Consider the following 26,674-nt stretch of genomic DNA (forward strand, 5'->3'; position numbering starts at 1 on the left):
TCCACTCTAACCACGGTAAACCTAGCATAGTTAGCGTCACAGTTTTAGCATGATAATAAATAATAGCATAATGGGGCGACAACCAGTCCATGCCCAAAATAATATCAAAGTCCACCATGCTGAGCAATAATAAATCGGCTCTGGTCTCAAAACCACTAAGAGCAATCAAACACGACCAATACACGCGATCCACAATAAGAGAATCTCCCACAGGAGTAGATACATAAATAGGGGAACTCAAAGAATCCCGAGATACGCCCAAATACAGGGAAAAATAATAGGACACATAAGAATATGTAGAGCCTGGGTCAAATAATACCGACGCATCTCTATGACAGACTTGAACAATACCTGTAATGACAGAATCAGAAGCAATTGACTCTATACGAGCAGGAAGTGCATAATATCTGGCCTGGCCTCCCCCTCTAGGGCGACCTCTACCTCCCCGACCTCCACCTCGAGCTGGTTGATCAGGTGGGGTGGCAGCTGGTGCTGTAATCATAGTCTGAGGACCCGGTGGAGCACGCTGTGGCTGAAAAGTTTGTGGAGGTTCACCCCTCCTCATATTGGGGCAATCCCTCACCATGTGGCGAGTGTTGCCACACTCAAAACAAGTTCTGGGAGGGTGTGGCTACTGTGACTGGCTCGGGCCAAGTCTGCTGGACTGGCCGCTAGGAACACCCCGTGTAGGAGGCACACTAGATACTGGCGGTGCATAATAAGGCTCCTGGGGTCTAGAACGAGCTGGAACACTGCTAGAGGCTGGAAGAGCTGAATGAACGGGGCGACTCACATAACCCCTACCATGGCGAGCTATTAGGGCACGAGTTCCCGAATAATAACCAGCCTCTCGAGACCTCTTGGCCTCTCTCTTCTCTCTATCCCGGGCAAGCATGCCCTCGAATCTCCTGGCAATACCCACAACCTGCTGATAAGAAATATTCATCTCCAATTCCCTGGCCATACTACTCCGGATGCTGGGATGGAGACCCTTAATAAACCGTCGAACCCTCTCTCGAACTGTGGCAACTAAGGCCGCTGCATGTCGGGTCAAATCACTGAAGCGAATTGCATACTCTGACACAGTCATAGCACCCTGGCGTACCTGCTCAAACTCCGCGCGCCATGAGTCCCTGAGGCTTTGAGGGACATACTCTCTCAAAAACATGTCCGAGAACTGAGTCCATGTAAGTGAAGCTGCCTCGGCTGGACTACTCAACTCATAAGCACGCCACCACTGATAGGCTGCTCCTCTAAGCTGGAATGTAGTAAAAGAAACCCTGCTCATCTCCGCTACGCCCATAGTACGGAGAATACGATGACACTCCTCCAGGAAACCCTGAGCATCATTTGTAGCCAATCCGCTGAAGGTAGGTGGGTGGTACTTCTTGTACCTCTCAAGTCTGAGTTGCTCCACCTCAGAAGCTGTTGCCCTAACCTTTGGCTGAGCTGGAGCTATCGGCTGCATTTGGTAAAATCTCTGGAACCTGGTCGACCTGAACACGCTGCTCTAGAGTACCGGCGACGGGAGTCTGTGCTCCTCCCCCGGCCTGAGATGTGGCAGGAGCAAGTGGAATCAATCCAGGCTGAGCTAAGGTGTTGAACATGCTTAGAAACTGTGCTAGAGTCCCTTGGAGGGCTGGTGCAGCAACAGGTATCTCAGGTGTCTACCTTCCAGCTTGAGCTACTAGGGGCTCCTCTGTAGCAGCTCGTGCGGTTGCTCTGGCTGCACCACGTGGACGTCCTCGGCCTCTACCCCGGCCTCAGCCCTGGCCTCTTGCGGCTTTAGCAGGGGGTGCGGGTGCCTGTTCATCAGATCCGCTTGTACGTGTCCTTACCATCTGTGAGAGAATAGAATACAGAAACTTAGAATCTCTGAAGTCAACAATTTTCGCACGACAAGGAATCAAAGTAGTGAAATTTTTCCTAACAGTTCCATAGCCTCCCGAAGATAAGTACAGACGTCTCCGTACCGATCCACGAGACTTTAATAAACCGATTTGTGACTCACGACACCTACGAACCTAGATCTCTGATACCAACTTGTCATGACCCAATTTCCCCTCCGTGTGACGTGGTGACGGTACCTAGTCTCTACAACTAGGTAAGCCTAACATTTTGCGGAATATTAAAGTAAAAATATAAATTTAACCAATTATTCAAAAATACACAACAAATCCTAAAACCCGAAACATCGTGAATCACAAACTACAGAAGGAAAAATCTAGTGTCTCTATACATAAGAATCTAACAAGGAAGAATACAGAAGATAATGGACATGAGAAAGAGTAGAAAGGGGCTCCGAGGTCTGCGAACGCGGAAGATATACCTTGAAGTCTCCAAAGCTGTCCCGGCTCACTGATAGTGCGGCTAATAAGGTGCACCTAGATCTACACACGAAAAACATATGCAGAGAGTAGCATGAGTATACCACAATTGGTACACAGTAAGTGCCAAGCCTAACCTCGATCGAGTAGTGACGAGGTCGGGTCAGGTCCCTACTGGTAAATATATAATAAAATAATATAAAGTGTAATACCGCAATAAAATAAAGGCTGAAATTTAACAACAATGAAATCATAGAAGGTAACAGCTCAGCACACAAAAACACAACAGGGGATCTCCCGAGATACCGTCTCGTAGTCTCAAATATAAATGAGCAGGGGGATCTCCCGAAATACTATTCCGTAGTCCCAAAGTAAATGTGCAGGGGGATCTCCCGGAATACCATTCCGTAGTCCCAAAGTAAATGTGCAGGGGATCTCCCGGAATACCATTTTATAGTCCTAAAGTAAATGTGCAGTACATGGGTATCTCCCGGAATACCGTTCCGTAGTCCCAAAGTAAATATGCAGCGTGAATGATAGAAATACAACTACATCACGAAATTCTTACAGTTTAGACTAAGTACCAGTCAGGGAAGAAGCGGGAAATTCACTAAGCATGCTGCACATAATTCACATAAACAATTAAGACACGTAAACACGTTGTATTAGACTAAACATGATAGCTATACATATTGGAATAATTCAATTAAGAATGAAAATAGATTAGTACTCATTAAAATGGTATAACTCAAAGTAACAGGAAAACATGTTGTTGCTCGGTAAGAAAATCGGGTTTTACCAAAACTAGCTCGTGTACGTACTCGTCATTTCACGTACACGGCGCTCACATATCGCAATAGTTCCAAATCTTAAGGGGTTTTCCCCCACACAAAGTTAGGCAAGCCACTTACCTCGAGTCAAGCTTAATTAATCGGTCACAATGCCTTTCTCACGAATATCCGGCTCTGAATGGCCCAAATCTAGCCAAAAGAAATTACGTATCATAAATACAACAATAATAGACTCATCCAATTAACGAAATCAATATTTAACGATAATTCCGAAATTTAACTCAAAAATCACCCGTGGGGCCCACTTCTCGAAATCAGGTAAAATTCATAAAATATTAAAGCTCATTCACTCACGAGTCTAACCATATCAAATTTACTAAAATCCGACACCAAAAGCTCGGTCAAAACCCCAAAATTCGGCCTAAGAACTTTTCTCAATTTTCACCCCAAATCCGAATTTAAACGATGAATTCAAGCATAGATTAGTGGAATATAACCATAAGGGAGTTAAGAATCATTACCAAAAAACTTCCTCCAAAAATCTCTCCAAATTCCGCCTTCTACCAAGCTCTCAATCAAATTTGTGAAGTGAACTTCAAACCCTCGAATCTGCCCCTTTTCTGCCCAGTTATTCCGCATCTGCGGACCTTGGGTCGTACCTGCAACGCCGCACCTGCGGAATTTCCTTCGCAGGTGTGGAAACGACTTAAGAGGGCTGGGTCCGCTTCTGCGGAAAAAGGGCCGCACATGCGAGTGCGCGCCTGCAGACTATTGTCCGCTTCTGCAATCTCCTCCACGCCTGCGGGTCATTTAGCGCATCTGCGGGCATCGCAGATGCGGCATTTCCCTTCGCACCTGCGAACCTTGACCACACATCCCAAATACGCTTCTGCGCTTGCCTCTCCACACGTGAGATCATGCACCTGTGGTCTCTCCACCGCAGGTGCGAAAATGACAGATGCCTGAAGACTTCAGCAGTGACACAAATCCAACTTTTGATCCGTTAAGCACTCAAAACTCACCCGAGGCCCCCGGGACCTCAACCAAACCTACCAATCAATCCTATAACACTATACGAACTTAGTTGAGCCTTCAAACCACATCGAACAAAACCAAAAATCATGAATTAAGCACAGATTCAAACCTAAGAACTTAGAATTGTTTCAAATTCTACAAACGACGCCGAACCACGTCAAATCTAGTCCGAATTACCTCAAATTTTACACACAGGTCACAAATGATACTACGAACCTACAACCACTTTCAGAAATCTATTCTGAGCTCGATATCAAAATTTCCACTATCGACCGAAACCGCCAAAAAATTTGATTTTTCGCCAATTCAAGCCTAAATAAGCTACGGACCTCCAAAACACAATCCGAACACACCCCTAAATCCAAAATCACCTAACGGAGCTAACGGAACAGACGAAATTCCATTTCAGAACCGTCTTCACATAGTTACGACTACAATCCAAATTCTAAGACTTAAGCTCTCATTTAGGGACTAAGTGTCCCAAAATACTCCGAAACTCAAAACCAAATCATCCTGGCAATTCACAATAGCAGAAATAGATATGGGGAAAGCAGTTAATATGGGTTCGAGGCTCTAACTCTCAAAACGACCGGCCGGGTCGTTACAGTGAGTAAACGCAACATATATAAAGCCAGGCCAAGTAAACTTAAGTATACATGTACCTGTGTGCTTTCAAGCAAATCCAACAAATCCCTGTATAGGGGAGATGATGTCGAGCTTTGACCTCGCATCCGTAGCCTCGTATATCAACCCACCTCCTAGCTAAAGGGAGAAACGGTGGAGGTGCTACATCTGGAGCGATGGGTGTTAGAGGTGGTTGGAACTGCAAGAACCGCTCCCAGGCCCAAACCTAATATACATCGTGGACGTAAAATTTAAGTTATTATTTTACTATGTATGTTATAATCATGAAAAGAATTGACTATGTTTTCACATGCAACGGCGGCAAAAATCCGGCAACGTCTCTCTGGGTGCCCATACTCGCCCAGCACATCTGTCTATACAGGTAACCTAGAACAGCTGCACCCCAGTTGTAACTAGGTAAATCATCTAGCCGCTCAAGATGATGAAGAAATCTCAAGCTGACTAGGTTTCCCGAAGTGTTCGCGAACAATACACCACCAAACATCAGCAACATCAACAATCTCGTGTACCGGTCGATAACCTCTGCCAGTGAATCATCTGCAATGTCCACATCCATCGCCTCCATATGCCGCCGGATGGGCGTCAATTGCAAATGAGTGGCACCACTCAATGCAGTCTCCTCCGCCGGTGAATCATCCGTAATTTCCGCATCTATCGCCTCCAGATGCTGCCGGACGGTCGTCAACTACAAACGACTGGCCCCGTTCAATGCAGTCTCCTCCGCTTTTTGGAAACCGGTGATTCGCTGCAACATCTGCAGGTATTGCAATCCCGTATATTCTCTAAGAGCATGCAAGTATGCTACAGGTAGTCCATCAACTGGCAGACCAAAAAGAACCTCCACGTCCTCAAGCGTGATGGTAGCCTCGCCTATGGGTAGATGAAACGTGTGCGTCTCTGGTCGCCACCGCTCTATCATAGCCGTTATCAACGCCCAGTTGAACTGCAACCGACCGATCTCTATTATCCTGTAGAAACCAGTATCCTGAAAGCGTCTAACTATATAGGGATGGAGTGGGTGGGCCCTAATGAACTCCCACATATCGTCTATATGTCTAGCGCAGAATGTCTGGGACAAACACTGCCCATCCCATACGTATGAAGACCTATGCTCGGCCTGTAGCAACAGTAGCTCTAGCGATGCAGGTCCGGGATGCACATGCGGAACCTCCATGACGATGATTGTAAATTGAACAATATTAATTAAAGTACTTTTGTTTTTAATTGCTTAACATCTTTAAATATATTGCAATATCTTTAATATTAAAATTTATTCGATATTTTTAATATATTGTTAATTAGGTTGATACATTTTCTATATTATAATTTTATATGTTAATTCATTATTTTATATGTTGGTTTATCATTTTATATGTTAGTTTATTATTTTATATGTTACTTTATTATTTTATATGTTAGTTTAACTATTTTATATGTTTTTTTATATTTTATATGTTACTTTATTATTTTATATGTTAGTTTGACTATTTTATATGTTTGTTTATTATTTTATATGTTAGTTTCTTATTTTATATGTTTGTTTCTTATTTTATATGTTAGTTTGTTATTTTATATGTTTGTTTTCTTATTTTATATGTTGGTTTATCATTTTATATGTTATTTTATTATTTTATATGTTGGTTTATCATTTTATATATTAGTTTATTATTTTATATGTTAGTTTATTATTTTATATGTTAGTTAATTATTATTGTTATTTTTTAATGTTATTTTCTTACGTTTGTTGACTAGAATTCGAGAGAGTTTGTGTTTGAACTATTATCTTTTTTCAGATATTTTTGGGTTTAACAGATAATTAAATGATTAATTTCAATAACTACAAAGATACTACGCTAAAGGGCACTACATTTTACTACGCTAAAGGGCACTACATTGCAACGGGCACTACATTAAAATTACGGGCACAACATAACACTACAGGGAACTAAACAACATTAAAGTCACATATTAATATATGTACAACAATAACATTTAAATAAGATTAATTATTCCTAAAATAACAATTTATCTATTTTACTAATCTTTTAGCACATAACTAATCTAATCCGAATAAAAAATAATAAATTGATTTAATCACAAAACAATCACGAAAATACATATACCACAATAAAGAATAATTAATTATCATTTTGTATAACACAACTAAAAACATTAATTATTCATAAAATAACAATTCTCTATTTTACTCATTTGTTTAGCACACTAATAATATAATCTGGATAAAAAATAATAAATTAATTAAATAGCAAAACAATCACGAAATAACATAGAACACAGTAAAAAATAACTAATAGGCATTTTTTATACATGAGTTTTAACAAAAAATAAGTCGGAATACCTCGATTTTAATTTTTTGGAAAGTTGAAGATTTGATGATTTGGAGCCGAAACGAGCAACCCACTACGCGATAACGCCTTAGATATGATGTTAGCTTGCTACAATACTGAGAATCTACACTTTTTGTGGGATCGGTGGGCTCCAACTGAGTTTGTTTTCTTTAAAAATGGAGGGGTGGGGACCGCTGTAAAGGGGAAATTGGGGGGGGGGGGGGGGTTACTGGTTGGTGTGGTGGGGAAGAAGAAGGGCATGCTTTTTTATATAGGTATAGCGCTCATTTATATCACCCTATACTATAGCGCGGTATATACTATAGCGCGATTATTCACCGTGCTATACTTTAACGGACAAACGTGTTGTTAAGGTATAGCGCGGTGAATAACCGCGCTATATATATTATGGTGCCCAGTCTTTGTTTTTACCTATTTTGGTTGCTTGAGTCCAAAAATACCACACTTTTGTTCCGGGCTCTAGAGTATTCATCGGCTGTGATCATAAGAATGGTCAGGTTTTCGGATTTCCTCAACTGAGCTTTGCAGAAAGCTGTAAGGAGATTTGAACTGAAACTAGAAATGGTGGCTACATTTTGTTTGGTTATAGGGGCAGAAAAATAATCCGGATATAAAATTAGAGATTATTTTATCCAGCGTTTGAATAGGATTTTATTTTTGAAAACAGAACAAAGACCCATTTGTCCATAAAATTGTCCTTTTTTCCGTCTGATTTTAGGGAATTCATTGGATCGTGAAGTTGCTTCACACCTAGCCATATCGAGAGAATGAAAATGAACTTGTCCCTAAAAAAAGAGAAAAGATCTAGACTGGGAGAGGATGGTCATTTAGAAAGATGCCTTAACAAGTTGGTCATCTGTCAGGACGAGAATGTGAGTTCTTCTTATTATCAGTGAGTCGTTGCCCCTCATACTCTTCTTTCCGATTTTGGCTTGTTCTACTTATCTGCCGTAACCCCAATCTTCCTTCATACGAAGGCATTGTAACATATACATCAAATTAAGATCAAATAAAAGATTCTACTCATCTTCAAAATATTGTTTGGTTATACATTTAACTGAAATTTTGAAGATGAGTTTTAAATTTCAAAAAGTGGTATTTAGATGCAATCTGAAATGCTATCTTCTAAATTCATGATGATGTCTAAAGACCACCAGTTAGATGCATTGAAATAAGACAAATAAGTCATTTCCAGAATCATACAAAATCTAATTTCCTACATCATCAGAATCTACACATAAAAGCAAGGGGAACTCTAAGGAATCGTTTGGTTTGAAGACAAGTTATGCTACAGTTCGTTATACTGAGATTAATTATATTGAGATTAGTTATTCTTATATTATTTCTTATTGATTGTTTGGTATGTTGTATTCATCCTGAGATTATCAATTTTATTGTTTTATCCTGGAAGAACTTATCCTGAGATTATTATTCCACAATCTGACAGGTATAAATTATTCTGGTATTATTTTTAATCCTGGGATAACTTATCCCAGGATTAGTAACCAAACAAGAGATAAGGCAATACTAAATTTTTATCCTGAAATTTTGTTTATCCATCATACCAAACGACCCCTAAGGAGAATCAAAAGATAATTAAAGTCCTTGAAAACTTGAGGAGGATGTACAACATGCAATAACAGAACAAAGAAACAACCTGTTTGTTGCTAGAAAAAAAACGAAATTCCAAAACTCCAACTAACTGAAATCAAAAAGATTTATAGACTTGTTTCTTTGCTTTCAATGGTTATCATTGAGGTATCACCTTGTTCATCATCTCCTTCTGGTTCACTGGAGGAATCTCCCCATGCAGCAAAAGCTTGTTTCACAATATTGTTATTAATATCTTTTCTCTTGAATCTTCTGTCAGGAACCGGGTTTCTCTTGGCTGCTTTGTCTGTGTTATGCTTGTAATGATATTGCTTGTGCAAAGGACAACCTTTGATGAAATGTCCGAGCTTTCCACATTTATGACACAAGTCATAGCCTTTTGATCTGCTGGAGCTACCCCTTTTTGGAATGCCTCCATTTCTGCACACCATTTTCTGGAATCATTTTTGTTAGATAGGCCATGTCAGCATCTTCACCACTTGACTCATTATTGTCAGCCTTGAGGAACATGTTCTTATCCCTCTTAGGTTCTCTTCTTTCATGGTCCTTCTTTTTCTTCATTTCATACGTCTTCAGATTTCCAATGAGTTCATCAATGGTCAATTTTTGCAGATCCTTTGCCTTTGTGATAGTATTGACCTTGCTTTCCCAAGAACTAGGTAGTATACTAAGTATTTTCCTGACAAGTTTGTTCCTTGAAATGATTTCTCCCAAAGAGTGAAGCTCATTGATGATGGAGGTGAATCAAGTGTGCATATCCTGAATGGACTCATCATCCTTCATCCTGAAGAATTCATACTCAGTGGTGAGTATGTCAATCTTCGTCTGCTTGACTTGAGTTGTTCCTTCGTGCGCTATTTGGAGAGCTTCCCAGATCTCCTTGGCTGATTGACATGCAAAGATCATGTTGTATTCGTCTGGTCTAATACTACAGACAAGGATCTTTTTTGCTCGAAAGTTCTTCTCTATAGCTTTGCGGTCAGCATCATTATACTCCTTCCTTGTCTTGGGAGCTATCACTGCTGGTTCATCAATGCTCTTCATAGGGACGAAGGGTCCATTGTAGATAACATCCCAGAGCTCTAAATCTTCAGCCATGATAAAATCACGCATCCTTGTATTCCACTATTCGTAGTATTGTCCATTGAACTTTGGTGACCTATAGGTAGATTGACCTTCTTCAAAATTTGGTGGAGCAGTCATGAGGATCCTTTATACATGTTAGCCTGATAGAAAGAACCTGCTATGATACCAATTGATAGAAACCTAGGAGTCCACCAAACTGTATAGAGAACCTGATTCTCTATCAGTTCCCACACAACAGACACAAATAAAGATAAGTAAATGACACGTCAAAGCTTTACGTGGAAAACTCCCAGCTCACGGGATTAAAAACCACGACCTACACTTGTAGGATTTCAACTTCACTACTGAGCAAACTTCAGATACAAAATTTTGTAACCTAGGAATTAAACTCTTAATCCCCCACTCACTTGTAATAACTCTATTACAAAGCTCACAACTCGCCCAACTCTAGCCAAGACACAAACATAAGGTTTATGATTTTACAACAGATTTCCTACACAATGCTTCCAGCTAAGCTAAGTAGGAATTACAAGTGGATTGCTCTAACAAAGGTACAACACCACGAAGGACATATAGTAATGCAGTACCTGAAACTGGTCCTTGTTCTGTTGTTGTTCGTTCTTGAAAGCCGGAAGTCACTTGCAGATGGGAGCACACTGAGAGAGAAGCTTGATAATTTTCCTAAGTGTTCAAGTGACTTGTTTTCCCTTGCATCATGTTGATAATATACAAGTGATAAAACTTGGATGATGCAAGCAATTATCCGGTACAAGGTATTTCCCATAAAGTGACTGTTGCACTATTTGCACCGTTGCGTGTGTGCAGAGGAACAGTTGCAGCGACTTTACAACTTTGGGGAGTTGACTGGTATAGTCAGCAAGAGAATTGATGTCCATCTGTTCCCTCTGTCGTTTCTTTGACTCTGATTGTTGGAACTTGTGCCCGACTTGAGACTTGTTATTTTTGAGCACTTTGAGGATGTATAATAGGTTCCCCATCTAGTTCTTATTATTAAGTTTGTTAGATCATTAAAACATAACAGAGCACATAACCTATTAGAATTCAACATAGTGTAGTATCTTGTATTTAGTTTTCAATTTATTTTTCTTTATCTTTTCTAAGTTAATGAACAATAATTTAGTAATAGTACATAGAACTTAGAAGGGGGGATAAGATATTCCATTAGCAAGAAGTCAATCATCTTCTTTATCCTTATATCTAAGTTTATAAGCATTATCATTTTCTTGACATGCATAAAAATAAGTAATTCACCAAATATTTTCCCAAAATAGTAATAAAAAACTCTAAAAACCCTTCTGCTTACAAAGATCACTTCAGCAAAGTAGCAAACATCTATCGATTCAACGACAGTGATTGAGACTCTGCATGGATTGCTTAATAGACCTTTAATCTTGATCTTATTTGACTAAGTTTTTTATATTTTTGAACATCCTTTCGGTCTCTGACTCATATTCATGAAATTTTCGAGGAGTTAGCGCGCCAAATTTTGTCGTTATTAGCTGACATATCTGTGTTAAAGATAGCGGTGCCCCCATTGCGCTCAAATCCTGAGTCTGCCTTTGTACACCAGAACTATGATAACCACATAAATGACATGTTTAGAGCCACAAGTTTTTCCAGTCTTCATGTTTTTCTTACTCCATTCCGTTTTAAATTGTCACATAAATTGAAGCAAAGCGAGTAGCAGATTAACTAATCATAACAGCACAGGGAAAGCATGTCTTGATGTCTGTGGCATTGTAGTACGTGCCGCAGGGGGATTTACCAAAACGGACTCAGCGGATACCTTCACCGACTATTTTTTAGTTTGAGCGGTTGGATGAGCGGCTATTTGGGATAATTCTTCTAAGGAAAACTAAGAGAAACTACAGCAATACAAAGATAAAGTAGCATAAAAACAGACCCCAAGGCTGGAAGACGAAAGGCATTAAATGCAAATAAATTGAGTTTTTCGTCCATTCAAGCCAAAGCAAAACACATGAATGCTGCAAGAATACGAATCCTTAGAGCACAAAACAAAAAATTTAAATTCCAATGGTACCCTTGCAGTTGGTAAGCATGTTTATCATGAGGTGACTAGTTTTCATTTATAAGAAGGCAGAAGTAGAAATGTATAAATATAATAATGGAGAAATTTGTCAAAAAGTTATCCCTTTCCACTATACGCCATCTCTGTCATATAAAGATGGAAAATAGGTCATGAACAGGTTAATCCTTTAAGACATCACTAATACCACATTGGGTCCTCACATTTTCCGTCGTCAGAGATCTGAACCTCAATCATACACAACATCTGTCATATGAAGATGGAAAGTATGTTAAGAAAAGGTTAAGTCATATGAAGATGGAAAGTATGAAGATGAAAAGTATGTCAAAGTCACCTCAGCATAACGTCCTAGTGAAAACCAATATGTACCCAATATTGGAACAACCTCATATCGAATTTTAGTATTAGACAGTATTCAAGCTTTTCCAAACCCCTAGCCTCTTCGATCCGCTTAGTATAACCACCAGTGCCGCCATATTCCTCTTCAATACGCTTTCCAAACTTCAATATGCTTTCTACTCCTTTTAGACTGATGGTGCAAATTGCATGACCACAGAGAAGCCAAGATAATCACATAGAGGATCTATGCAGCAATCCACCAAGTCTCTAAAGCCAAAAGCACGAGGAAAAAAAACACCAGAGTTAGTAAAATAATCAGTATACAAGAGGGATGATTTACCGAGAAAAAGAGGTTACATACTTGGTGTACGCAATGTCACTGGTACCGTTAATAGCAATTGAAAGTGCAGCAGCAGCAATACCCATTTTTTTAGTTGTACCAGTGTGCGTAGAGGTTCTATTAATCCAACATCAAATACAGCCTGCTCAAACATTACAAACAACTATTTAGATAAATGGCTATGTAGAGAAGGTTTCATCAACTAAAAAGTCGATCACTAAAAGATTTTTTTTTTTTTTTACAACTCTATTTCCATTTCTATTTCTAACTATTAGACCAACTATTTCACTCTCATATTCACCTAATTGAGAGTTCTTTGGTTTTTACATCCCTAATGTATGCACTGCTTTTTACTCATACCCTTATCCTTTTATTTTTTATGAATTACCCCTTGATCAATTCATTTCTTTTAGGGAGGAATATCAGTTTTACTCCCTGTGTTAATTTGGGGTAGCACATTTAACCTTTAAGTAAACAAAATGAGTGCTTATATTCGTTTTTCTAACAGAGACTAACAGTCCAAACAAAATGTTTACTACTGCGAACAGCTTTTGGGTATTACAGCTAGAACACTTTTAAAAAGACCTAATTATACGAAGAGGAAACAATTAGAGCTCTTTCTATGGTTATCTTCCCTCACAACCATATACAAGCCCTCCTCTCTTCTTCCATTACGATCCGAGTTAATTCTGATCCATTGATGATTGTATCCTAACGCCATGCTTAACTCTACCAGTTCTTTCTTCTAGCTAAGCAGTATTCACTGTATCAGCTCAATGACATCCACTCGGCAGTTAAAAATGGAAAGGTTTTATGGCTAATAAGAGTTTCACTAGACAATGCCTTGACTTAATCCAAACTAGAGCAGAAAAAGAAAGAGTTCTAACAAAAAAAAAACAAATCTTTCAGCATAGAAATAATCAATCTTTATAACCAAAAAAATAGCAAAGCTTGGAAATGGACACTTTAAAAATGAAAACTTGTAGAACACTGACACGAACAGGCAATGAATTTCAGCAACAATTAAACAATCAGTTAGTGAAGATTCTAAGAAACAAATTACCCACATGTCAGATAAATATAACCCCAAAATTAAAGCAATTTAAAAACAATGAATAGCCCAAATTCAAGGACAACCAATTCAAAAACAAGCTTAACTTTCCTCTTGAGATTTCATCGGATTAGCTGCATTTGATTCGAAGAGAGATAAAGATAGATCTAGAGCGAGAGAGGGCACACTCTTCTAAGATTAGCAAAAGGAAAGTGGTGTTTTATTGTGAAATTAACGTGATCATCTTGCTTGCCACGTGAATCTGTACACTTTTAAAACAAAATAACTTGCTATGTACAACCAATCCGGAAAAGTAGCATCCTAAGCTAAAAGTAGTGTAGCTGTAATACCCAAACTGCCATTCTCAGTAGTAAACATTTTGTTTGGACTGTTAGTCTCCGTTAGCAAAAGGACTATACGCACTCATTTAGGCAATAACACGAACAAAACCTGCTACGTCCCCCTTCTTTTTAAAATCATGAAAGATCTTATTTTTCAAGAGCAAAACAGAAATTAAATAATTTTTATTTTAAAAAGGAGTTTTTTATGAAGATAGAATAGATTTTAGGGGTCGTTTGGCTCATAGGATAAGGTGGGATATCCATGTATATAAATTGGGATTAAATTTGTCCCATGTTTGATTGTAGGGATTAGCTAATCAGGGGATAAATTTTATGCTAAAAAGGTGGGATTAGCCAATCCCATCGGATATCCCACCATTGTACCAAACGACCCCGTAGAGTGAAACTTGAAGAAGGTAGGAAAACATCTCAAATGTTATTGCGATTATCCCTTGGAACATCTCAACAACAGTTGGTATTATAAAGATTAAGGATAAATTAAATTTGATTGAATAAGTGATCCATTACTTTATCACCGGTATCACGAAGTTCAGAAATTCTAACACCAACCACAAGGATTCATGATTTTAGTTTTAACACATTCATCCACAGTTCCAGTTTAAGGTTAAAATTTCAATTTCATTCCTCCGGGCAACTTCTTTCTTTCTCTACCTTTATTTTATAATTGACAAAAAAAAGTTCCTATTTTGCACCTTGAAAACTGAACTCGTTCACAATTTTGCAAATATATGAATGTATTAAGGGGTAAATCGTAAAATAAAAAAGGATTAGTAGTGAATCAAAAAGTAACTGATAGGTCAAGGATATAAAATGCAAAGAACTCCCTATTTGACCACCCAACATTTGTAAAATTTGCACCTTAGAAGACATGCAGACAATGTATGCAAGAGCTGAATATATTTAGTTATCCTTTTAAATCCAGACGACATACATTTGCCCGTTGCGTGCTCCCAATAGTAATGTATGCTATAGATGCGCAGACCATCTCCTCCTCTATTCCACTCTTTAGCAAGTCCAACAGGCAATCAAGGACGTTACGTTTAGCAATGCTCCGGGCTCCGATCAACATCTTACAAAATTCAGATCTACACTTGGTTAGTAGGAAAAAATACATGTCCCACACAGTCTAATTTGCAAATAAGAGGAATGCCCATTGAGAGCAAATGCTCTCTATGCGAAGAGCAACCGGAGGACACAAACCACCAATTTCTACATTGAAAAATTACTGCTCAATTGTGGGATATGTTTTTCATCATTTTGAGCTCAAAATGGACAATGCCTAGAGATATCTAGGAAAGTAAGGCCCCATTTTGAAGTTTACAAGCACAATTTTTGAGTGTTGAAGATGCTTTTCAACCTAAATCTAGACAACTCCAAGTTTTTCTTCTTTCTTTTCTTTCTTCTTTTAATCAAGAAAAAGTTTCTTATTACCAGCTTACATACATAGAAATTTTGTCCCAAGATCTAAAAAGGCCAAGTTAGTGAATATCAGTTATAAAAAACTAAAAAACAATGTAGGCAAAAAAATGAATGCAGCCTAGATGGCCAGCACTGGAGCTGGGAGGTGGACTTGCCCATGACTTGAAGATGACAAATAACCTATTTTTACACCTTCAGTCGAACAATCTTACTGTAAGAAGACTTTTTAAAAATATTGTGGTGGACATCTTTACCAAATGGGTGGGTTCTTCGGAGGCTATTAGAAATTAGGCGGTAAACAAATCAAATTTGACGTTGAATCAGGAACATGCTAAATTATAATCTCACTACATGTTGTTTAAGATGTTTCTACCTTTCAATCACTTTATTTATTTTAGTTTGTTCCTTTTTTCATTGGTTAGTTCATCAAAGTGTTTTGGTTCAACCACGAAAGTTCCTTATACCCACGTACCTCTCTCTGGTGCTCATCTCCCAGCTTGCTAATACGTATAACTGTACGGATGGCAGGGGGGATTACGGAACGTAAGTGTTCTCTAAAACATCAATTGACGTATATATCATATACAATCGTAAGTTAGATAGGAAAAGGTAGGTTAAATGAGGAAAATAAAAATATTCCAATCAATTGAAGAGATCAAGTAGCATCGGAAGAACATCAGCCTGAAAGAAGGCCTTAATCATATCACTACGGCTCACACCAGGATGAGGAATGAATTTTAATCTAGAGCAATATCCATTGGAGGTCATATCTACACCACCAGAAAGGTAATTAACGCTGGAATGACGCACAGCGATCTTTTCTCACTAATGCTCTGATACCATGTGAGAAGGCACGGGAGAAAATATGTTATTGATATTGGATGATAAATACAATACAAGAGGTCCCTATTTATAGCTATACACTACAAGGAGATATTACTCCTCTTCCAATGTGGGACAAGACTACACTATACATATCTATAAACTAACACTCCCCCTCAAGCCGGTGCATACACATCATATGTACCGAGCTTGTTACACATGTAACTAATACGAGAACCAGTAAGAGACTTAGTGAAAATATCTGCTAGTTGATCATTCGACTTTACAAACTTTGTAACAATATCTCCTGAAAGTATTTTTTCTCTGACAAAGTGGCAGTCGATCTCAATGTGTTTAGTCCTCTCATGAAACACCGGATTTGACGCAATATGAAGAGCAGCTTGGTTATCACACACTAGTTCCATCTTGCCGATTTCTACGAACTTCAACTCCTTGAGCAACTGCTTGACCCAAACTAACTCACACGTCGCCATAGCCATGGCCCGATATTCGGCTTCGGCGCTAGATCGAGCAACTACATTATGTTTCTTGCTCTTCCATGAGACCAAATTACCTCCTACTAAAACATAATATCCAGACGTAGAACGTCTATCAAAAGGTGATTCTGCCCAATCAGCATCTGTGTACCCAACAATCTGCTCGTGGCCTCGATCCTCGAATAGTAATCCTTTGCCTGGAGCTGACTTTATATATCGAAGAATGTGAACAACTACATCCCGGTGACTATCACAGGGAGAATCCATAAACTGACTTACAACACCCACCGGAAAAGAAATGCCAGGTCTAGTCACTGTGAGGTAATTCAATTTGCCAACCAACCTCCTATATCTCGTAGGGTCTCTAAGAGGCTCCCCCTGTCCAGGCAGAAGCTTAGCATTCAAATCTATAGGAGAGTCAATAGGTCTGCAACCCATCATTCCAGTTTCCTCAAGAATGTCTAAGGCATACTTCCGCTGTGAAATAACAATACCTGAGCTAGACTAAGCGACCTCAATACCTAGAAAATACTTCAATCTGCCCAGATCCTTAGTCTGGAAGTGCTGGAAGAGATGTTGCTTCAGATTAGTAATACCATCCTGATCATTACCATTAATAACAATATCATCAACATAAACCACTAGATAAATACACAGATTAGGAGCAGAATGCCGATAAAACACAAAGTGATCAGCCTCACTACGAGTCATGCCGAACTCCTAAATAATTGTGCTGAACTTACCAAACCAAGCTCGAGGGGACTGTTTCAAACCATATAGCGACCTACGCAATCTACACACACAACCATTAAACTCCACCTGAGCAACAAAATCAGGTGGTTGCTCCATATAAACTTCTTCCTCAAGATCACCGTGGAGAAAAGCATTCTTAATGTCTAACTGATAAAGAGGCCAATGACGTACAGTAACCATGGACAAAAATAGACGAACAGATGCTACTTTAGCCACGGGAGAGAAAGTATCACTATAATCAAGCCCAAAAATCTGAGTATATCCTTTTGCAACAAGACGAGCCTTAAGCCGATCAACTTGGCCATCCGGGCCGACTTTGACTGCATAAACCCAACGACAACCAACCGTAGACTTACTTGCAGGAAGAGTAACAAGCTCCCAAGTGCCACTTGCATGTAAAGCAGACATCTCGTAAATCATAGCATGTCGCCATCCTGGATGAGATAGTGCCTCACCTATAGACTTAGGGATAGAAACATTGAACAAAGAAGATATAAAAGCATAATGAGGTGACGATAAACGATGATAACTTAAACCGACATAGTAGGGATTAGGATTAAGTGTGGATCATACACCTTTGCGGAGTTCAATTGGTTGACTAAGAGGAGACAAGTCCGCAATAGGTGCAGAATCTGATGCGGGTCGTGAATCACCTGGGCCTGATGCTGGATGTACACGCAATGATAAGTCAAGAGTGGTGGAGCTGCAGAAGGTTGAACTGGATTATGTGAAGGAACTAGATCTATAGGTGGTGGAGCTACAACCAGAGTTGTAGGTGGTGGAACTAGAGCTATAGGTGGTGGAGCTGGATTGACTGAATCTCCAAAAGATGAAACTGGTAGTACCTTAGAAATATCTAAGTGATGACCTGAACCTGTGAAATATGATTGGGTTTCAAAGAAGGTAACATCAGCGGACATAAGGTACCGCTGGAGGTCAGGAGAGTAACATCGATACCCTTTTTTGTTCTCGAGAAATCCAAAAATATGCACTTAAGAGCACGAGGAGCTAACTTATCCGTTCCTGGAGTAAGGTTATGGACAAAACAAGTGCTTCCAAAGATACGGGGTGGAAGAGAGAACAAAGGTAAGTTGGGAAACATGAAAGAGAATAGAACTTGGTTCTGGATAGCTGAAGATGGCACACGATTAATAAGATAGCAAGATGTAAGAACTGCATCCCCCCAAAAATGCAACGGAGCATGAGATTGTATGAGTAAGGTACGAGCAGTTTCAATAAGATGTCTATTCTTTCTTTCAGCTACCCCATTTTGTTGAGATGTGTACGGACAGGATGTTTGATGAATAATCCCATGAGATTTCATAAACTGCTGAAATGGGAAAGATAAATACTCTCGGGCATTATCACTACGAAATGTGCGAATAGAAATCCCAAATTGATTTTGAATTTCAGCGTGGAAGGTCTGGAAAATAGAAAACAGCTCAGATTGATTTTTTATCAAAAATATCCAAGTGCACCTGGAATAATCATCAATGAAACTGACAAAGTAGCGGAATCCCAAGGTGGAACTGACCCGACTAGGACCCCAAACATCTGAATGGACTAAAGTAAAAGGTGACTCTGCTCGATTATCAGGATGCCGAGGGAAATGGGAGCGGGTATGCTTACCGAACTAACATGACTCACACTCTAGAGCTGACAAGTGAGATAAACCAGATTCCATTTTCTGAAGTTTTGACAAACTGGGATGTCCCAACCGTTTATGTAATAAATCTGGTGAATCAGTAACAGGACAAGTTGTAGAAGGAAGACAAGATGTGAGTCCATGTGATTTAGCAAGGATAATGTAATAAAGTCCGTTTGATTCATGCTAGGTACCAATAATCCGTCCCGTACTGCGTTCCTGTATAAAAACATAGTCATCAAGAAATAAAACAGCGCATTTAAGTGATTTGGCTAAGCGACTAACAACTATGAGATTAAAAGGACTATTGGGAACATAAAGGACTGAATCTAAAGGTAAGGAAAGAAGTGGGCTTGCTTGACCTATTGCAATTGCCATGGTTTGAGACCCATTGGGCATTGTGACTTTTGGAAGAGATTGAGAATACGAAATAGTAGTGAAAAAAGATTCGTTACCAGAAATATGATCTGATGCACCTGAATCAATGACCCAAGACTCAGAGGATGAAGAATGGGAGAAACAAGTCACGCTATAACCTGTTTGAACAACAGAAGCTATCTCAGAAGATATCTTCATACATGCTTTATACTGAAGGAACTCAATATACTCTGCTAAAGAAATCATCCGACTATTCAAAGCATCGGTTCCCATGTCGCTACAATTTGTAGTAGTAGGGTTAACTTCAAATAGTGAAAATAAGTAACTCTTGTGAGAAAACTGAGAAATAGCTTGAAAAACACTGTTTACAGTAGGAAAACTGAATATTGTTCTGTGCCGAAACCACTGTTCACGCCGGAAACACTGTAGCTCGCCGAAAAATTCCAAAGTTGTTGGAATTTGTTGTAACCAGGATGGATAGACTCGGAATTCCTTTGTGAGCAAGCTGTCCTGAAGAAATGTTTTCAAAAAATGGCAGGAAAGTTCACTGTTCACGGCGGAAAAATATAAAAATGGTCGGAATTTGATTTGAACTAGATGGGTAGGCTTAGAATTTTGAGGAGAGCACATTGTCCCGAAGAAGCTTCGTGAAAAAATGCCCGAAAAGTGGTCGGAACCCTCGCCGGAAAAGTTGTTGCCGGCGCGTTGAGGAGCGTGGCGGCTTTTCTATCGGATATAATTTTAGGGGTTGGTCATCGGAGGATGATCTACCTCGTGGTGGTGTTGGTTTTAGCACAACACCGATAAAAATGACTTTCACTTAGACAAGCCTTAGGTTACTGGAAAAAATGCACGAAGACTAAGTTCTTTCTTCCCGGTTAACGCTGGAATGACGCACAACGATTGTTTCTCACTAATGATCTGATACCATGTGAGAAGGCACGGGAGAAAATATGTTATTGATATTGGATGATAAATACAATACAAGATGTCCCTATTTATAGCTATACACTACAAGGAGATATTACTCCTCTTCCAATGTGGGACAAGACTACACTATACATATCTATAAACTAACAGTTACGACGAGTTGGGAATGCTGGTTTCACCTGACAATTGAATTGTAATCAGTAATGTTTAGCATCAAATAGTTGCAGATGCAAAAAAAAAAATCAACAATAATTAATCGACCTTCTCAAAAGGCGGTTTTGGCCTGCCTCCACAAAATTTTGATATAGTCCACGTGGTTTTTCTCAGCATTGAAATCTCGTTAATGTTGTTCAAAATTTCCATAAAATCATCCAAAGCCCCACACTCAATTAGAGCATAATCACGACCTACAACGGATTGAGCAACCTTTCCCAGTTTCTCCACTGCCCATATTTGGAAGGAAAAAATAATCAGTCTGCTAATAAACATAGCTTCAGTCTATACAGCATAGGGGTCTACCAATTTTAAAACATACCTGCTCACAAACATTACCATATGGAAAATGCAGAAGCTTTAGAAGAGCTTCCACCAGCTTATTCTCAATCACCAAATCAGTTAGCTCCAACAATTGAGGAATACTGTCTATGACAGCCTTAGCAGCTTTAGACTGTGACCACAAAACCATAAGAATAAAGCAAATGTGAAGCTACAACCACAAGACACTAAATAAGAGGCACAAAAAGGTGATCAACACATCACTATCTACCTTGAGCTCTGATGAATCCTCTCTCCCTAGAATTTCCTTAAGTAGAGGAACAAGTTCACCAGAGTCTCGAGCATCTTCTAGAGCAGTAATTATACCTGTGAAAAAAAATTTGAACGTAAGTGATATGCGTCATAGTCATAGTCATACCGTAATGGAACAATTTTTGGCGTTGTTTGATCGCCAACAACTTCATCGAATCAGAATCAAAATTCTTAAGAGCATAAATTATTGATCGAACATTTAACTGTAAAACCAACAAATCAGTTACCATTCAAAACCACATCCAGACTATCATTGGAATCAAAATACAATCAGCTTGCTAATCAACACACCTTCAGTCTATACAACATGAGGGGTCTAAAACACACCGGATCTGACCGCTTAGGGTCAATCTACCTGGTTTCAAAGAACACAAAAGACTAAAATACGGATCCAGTATTCTAAGTTTTACCCATCAAAAATCTAAATGGGCATGCACAATGTACTGATTAAATAAGAAGAAACATAACAATATACAAAAAAAACCACCCCATCGTAATCCGCCTCGGGATCTTTAGACAGTTTCCGAAGACGCTTCGCAGCACCACGTGTTACCATAGGCATCTTAGTAAAAATCCTTTAAAAAGTGAAAACTGCAAGAAGTAAAATAGGTAGTATTATTGGGAAGGGAAGGGAAGGGAAGGGAGGAAGATAATTGAATCAATGTAACCCTAAAACTGAAATATAGAAGCAAAGAGTTAACAGTAGTATCGGAAAATACCTAAAACGGAGAAAACAACTACAAACACAACACTAACACCAATGGCAGGGATAAACTGATTAAAATGTCAAAAACAACAACTATAAACACAACACTAAAACCAAAAGGGCTTGCAACGATGAATTATACAATTAAAATTCGACATTTGACGTTAACTTAGAGATTCGTCAAAGGAAAACTGGTAAGGCGTGGGTCCTCCGACTGTTAAGGCAGCGATTCAGAGCAGAAGAGCAGAGAAGAAAGGGAAGAAGAAGAAGATCATACCTGGAACTTAGCGTTGAAGAAGAAAGAAGATCTTCTGAAAAACCCTTTGAAAGCAGCGAAAGAAAAGAGTGCAAAGTAGCAGGCATTTGGATGATTTTTATTTTATTTAAAAAAAAATAGTTTTTGAGTTAAGTTGAAAAAAAGGTACTATGAAATTTGAAATTATGTTTTGACATATGTTTTACTTAACAAAAATATTACAATTTTATTAGTTTGAAAAAAGAATTTCTGAAAACTTATAAATTTTCATGACAAATACTTTTTTTTTAAAAAAACAATCCGGGAAAAAGGAAAAAGATTTCACCTTCCTCATTCCTATCCAAGTTAGTTTGAATAAATAGAGATCCTTTTCTTCTCTATGAATTAATGTAACCCTAAAACTGAAAGATAGAAGAAAAGAGTTAACAGTAGTACCGGAAAACACCTAAATAGAGCAAACAACTACAAACACAACACTAACACCACTGGCAAGGATGGGCTGATTAAAATGTCAAAAGCAACAACTATAAACACAACACTAAAACCAAAAGGACTTGCAACGATGAATTATACAATTAAAATTAGACGTTTGATGTTAACTCAGAGATTGGTCAAAGGAAATCAGTTAAGGCATGGGTCCTCCGACTGTTAAGGCAACGATTCAGAAATGCTATTTTTCTTCAACATAATCAAAAACCGGCACCGAGATTTATTAATTTAGTGAAGAACTATATTTTCCTCTCCATCAAAATATTCTTTTCCAATCAAAATAAAACTTACATTATAACTAGAATCAAAATAGAGTCTATATTATAATGCTCAAAACATTGACCTTATTTTGGAGGAAGTAGTTCCCGATAGAATAAATGCAAGCGTTGACAACGAATTGCTTCGACGAGTGAGTCCATCACTCTAACTAGAGTGCTATTGACTAAATAAATTCAGTGGATGAACTCAATGGAATGTTTTCATTAGAAAATTTGTTTGACATGGAAAATACTTTAACAAAGCTAATTTACATCACTGTTTCTTCTTCATCTAATTTTTTAAAATATTGATTAGACTTACCAAAGGTAATAAGTTGACTATATAATTTAAAGAACCCATAACAATCAGAGTAAAGAAACTGAACTAGAGCACCTAATAGTAAGAAAAAGAATTCAACCAACTCATCACCTCATACGAAAAACCACAAAGACATCCTACAAAATTTTCATGAACCTTCAAAAAAGTCTCCAGATGAATTGTATAATGCAAATCGCAAAGGATTAAACTATCGCATAGACGAAACTCTACAAGAAAAAATATATATACTGACATCGCTGTCTTTCTTGTGTGTGAGTGCGTGCTTTGTTTTTTCGGTATTGATGGAAAGTACATGAAGAGGCAGTGACGATGGTGTTTCTATATCTGGGCTAACCAATTCGGGCATTGAGCGATTAACCAACCTGTATCTTGGCGTGGCAAGCCGGTATGACCGGTGTTTGCAGCCTTTGCGTGGTTGGCTTCTCTTTGCCTTATCATTACTAAGATTTGAGCCCCATTTGCTTGAAAGAAAAAAAAAGCAGAATCTATTCCATGACTGAATGTTGGGATATGTTGAACCAAATTATAAATTATATTGCAGTCCTAATACGAGCAACAAATACCTATTTTTGGTGAAATTTCAGTTTTGGGGTGTCTCACATTCTCTGATGTCGGGATGATTTTACAAGCAACCAAACAACCCCTCTTTTGTATAAATTGCTCCTCCTTGACCTATGAGCCCCAATTTAAAACCCAATAATCTCACTTTTATCACTCACACCAGTATTCAAAACAACCAATTGCAGAAAACAACTAATGAAACAAAAAATTGTAGAACCCTTTTTTCAATTTCTGATTCAATCGGGGAAAAAAAGCACGAAGAAGAAAAAAGAAACAGAACAGATTAAAGAGAAAGAAATTAAACTTACTCTTGATTAGGCGGATAATCTAATGGTATACTTTGTGTGGAGTCGCTTGGAGAGAGATGAATTTTCGACACCAACCTTCTGAGTTCTTTGCAACCTTCTGAATTTTGATGAAGTTTAGCAGCGCCATGGCCTACTTTTTAGTTTCGCCTCTTAGGGATGAAGTTTAGGCATTTTGTGAAAGTATTTTGGAGGGATGTTAGGGTGAAAGTGAATTTGGAGGGATTACCGTGAAATTTGTTGGAGCATTTTTTTTTACTTTGGTTTTCATCAGTTTGGTGCTCCTATCCCGCTGAAATCAAGCACTATTAGAGACCAGATATTAACTTTTGTATAGACCAGAATAAGTGTGGTCATGTATTTAGAAGATTAAATTGCGTGTTAAAGACCAATAAAAATTCTCATCCCTGTAAGTACACTTTTAGGCTAAATGCTAGTCCCTAATAAGGTTTTTTCTTGTAGTGTAAAATGTCAAAAGCAACAACTATAAACACAACACTAAAACCAAAAGGACTAGCAACGGTGAATTATACAATTAAAATTCTTAAGTCAAATCGGTGTTTGACGTTAACTTAGAGATTCGTCAAAGGACACTGTTAAGGCATGAGTCCTTCGACTCTACACTAAAGTCCCCTTTGATTAAAGGATTCACCGATGGATCTAATGGATTGATTGCGAAATAAGGTGGATGTCGTTTCAAATTGTGGAGAGCAGAGAAAAGCAATTAGGGAAGAAGCAACAACAGAAAAAGAAGAAAGAAGAAAAAATGGCGATTCAGAGAGCAGAAAAGAAGAGTTTAGAAGATCATACCTGGAACTTAGCCTTGTGACTTGATCGCAGTCATGGGTTTATATTCTATTTGGAATTCACTTACTTCGATTATCCAGTTAGCCAACCGACCCGATAATTCATGCTTATGAAGGACATTCTTCAAAGAAAACGTTGTCACGATGGCAATGGGATGACATTGAAAATAAGGCCTAAGCTTTCGAGAACCGATCACGAGAGCTAGTCCAACTTTTCAAGGTGCGGATAACGTGTCTCCGCCTCCGATAAAATTTTACTAATATAATAAACAGAAAATTACGTACCTTCTTCCTCCCGGACCAGAACAACACTTACTGCTACTTCCGAGGCTGCTTGATAAATTAACAATTGCTCACCTTCCAACGTTTTTGACAGCAACGAAGCGCTAGAAATGTACCTTTTTAGGGTTTTCAATGCTTGCTGGCATTCCGGAGTCCACACAAAATTGTTCTTCTTTTTCAAAAGCAAAAATAAATGATGGTATTTCTCCGAAGACCTTGAGATGAACCTACTTAGAGGTGCCAACCTGCCGGTCAACCTTTGCTCTTCTTTCACACTTGTTAATTGATATGGTATATCCTTGATGGCTTTGATCTTATCGGGGTTTACTTAGATTCCTCTTTGAGAGACCAAAAACCCCAGGAACTTACTGGAACCAACTCCGAAAGCGCATTTCTCCGGGTTGAGTTTCATGTTGTATTTCCTTAAAATGTCAAATGTCTCTTGGAGATGATTCAAATGATCTCCTGCATTAAGAGGCTTAACCAACATATCGTTAATATAAACCTGCATTGTCTTACTAATTTGTTATTCAAACATTTTATTAGCGAGCCTCTGGTGAGTGGCTCCGGCATTCTTAAGCCCGAAAGGCATCACATTATAGCAGCATGTGCCAAATTTTGTGATAAATGAGTCTTTTCTTGATCTTCCGAGTGCATCCGAATTTGATTATACCTGGATTATGCATCAAGAAAACTCGTTAATTCATGCCCGACCGTAGCATCAATCATTTGATCAATATTTGACAACGGGAAAGAATCCCTGGGGCATGCCTTATTCAAATCTTTACAATCTATACACATTCTAAATTTATTATTCTTTTTAGGCACTAATACTACGCTTAGCTAACCAATCGAAGTAATTTACCTCCCAAATTGAACCTATATTTAGTAACGGGGTTATTTTTTCTTTGACAAACCTATTTCTGACCTCTGCTATCGGTCGCTTCTTCTACCTTACTGGCGGGAAGTTAAGATCCAAACTCAGCTTGTGGACATCCACTTCAAATGAATACCTGTCATGTTTGAATGTGACCATGAAAAACAATCGAGATTAGCTTTTATAAAATCAATAATTTTTAACCTGAGTTCGAGGCTCAATCCCATTCCTAAGTGGAATTTTCTTCCTAAAAACTTTGTGAACAAGGACACTTGTTCGAGTTCTTCAACAGTTGATTTGGTCGCATCCATTTTCTCCGTTACTTGAAAAGACCTCGGTACCTAATAAAAATTCGATGACCCCTCTTCTCCATTGTCTTCAATCGGGGTGGAAGAGGTCACCAAGTACTGTAGTTGCTATTTGCTTATTTCTTTCCCCTTGCTACTGTACACGGTATCTGCATTCATCTCTTTCGCAGTCGGCTGACTACTATAAAAAAGGCCTTTGGCGGCAATTATTT

General features: G+C 38.6%; 2 protein-coding genes and 1 long non-coding RNA gene across 10 annotated transcripts; all 3 read right to left on the minus strand.

The window, feature by feature from the left end:
- Window positions 1-5,483: 5,483 nt before the first annotated feature.
- Window positions 5,484-5,972, minus strand: LOC142177394 (serine/threonine-protein phosphatase 7 long form homolog). Its single transcript, XM_075245880.1, has one exon. The coding sequence runs from the start codon at window positions 5,970-5,972 to the stop codon at window positions 5,484-5,486; it is 489 nt and encodes a 162-aa protein (XP_075101981.1).
- A 3,550-nt stretch (window positions 5,973-9,522) lies between these two features.
- Window positions 9,523-9,891, minus strand: LOC142177395 (uncharacterized). The gene has a single exon (XM_075245881.1). It carries the CDS (start codon window positions 9,889-9,891, stop codon window positions 9,523-9,525), a length of 369 nt encoding a protein of 122 aa, XP_075101982.1.
- A 1,905-nt stretch (window positions 9,892-11,796) lies between these two features.
- On the minus strand, window positions 11,797-25,017 carry LOC107772243 (uncharacterized). 8 transcript variants are annotated; one of them, XR_012706181.1, is made up of 10 exons: window positions 25,000-25,014; window positions 21,763-21,866; window positions 21,567-21,630; window positions 21,235-21,329; window positions 21,004-21,135; window positions 20,730-20,911; window positions 14,956-15,093; window positions 12,633-12,753; window positions 12,267-12,538; window positions 11,797-12,178 (listed from the first exon to the last, which is right to left on the minus strand). It is a non-coding gene; the product is annotated as an uncharacterized LOC107772243 (long non-coding RNA). The 8 variants fall into 8 exon arrangements; XR_012706179.1 differs by lacking the exon at window positions 25,000-25,014 and adding an exon at window positions 24,193-24,979 and having other exon boundaries at window positions 21,503-21,630; XR_012706178.1 differs by lacking the exon at window positions 25,000-25,014 and adding an exon at window positions 24,193-24,978.
- Window positions 25,018-26,674: the final 1,657 nt, after the last annotated feature.

This window comes from Nicotiana tabacum, chromosome 23, assembly GCF_000715075.1.
Source record: "Nicotiana tabacum cultivar K326 chromosome 23, ASM71507v2, whole genome shotgun sequence".
Classification (NCBI taxonomy): Eukaryota; Viridiplantae; Streptophyta; class Magnoliopsida; order Solanales; family Solanaceae; genus Nicotiana; species Nicotiana tabacum.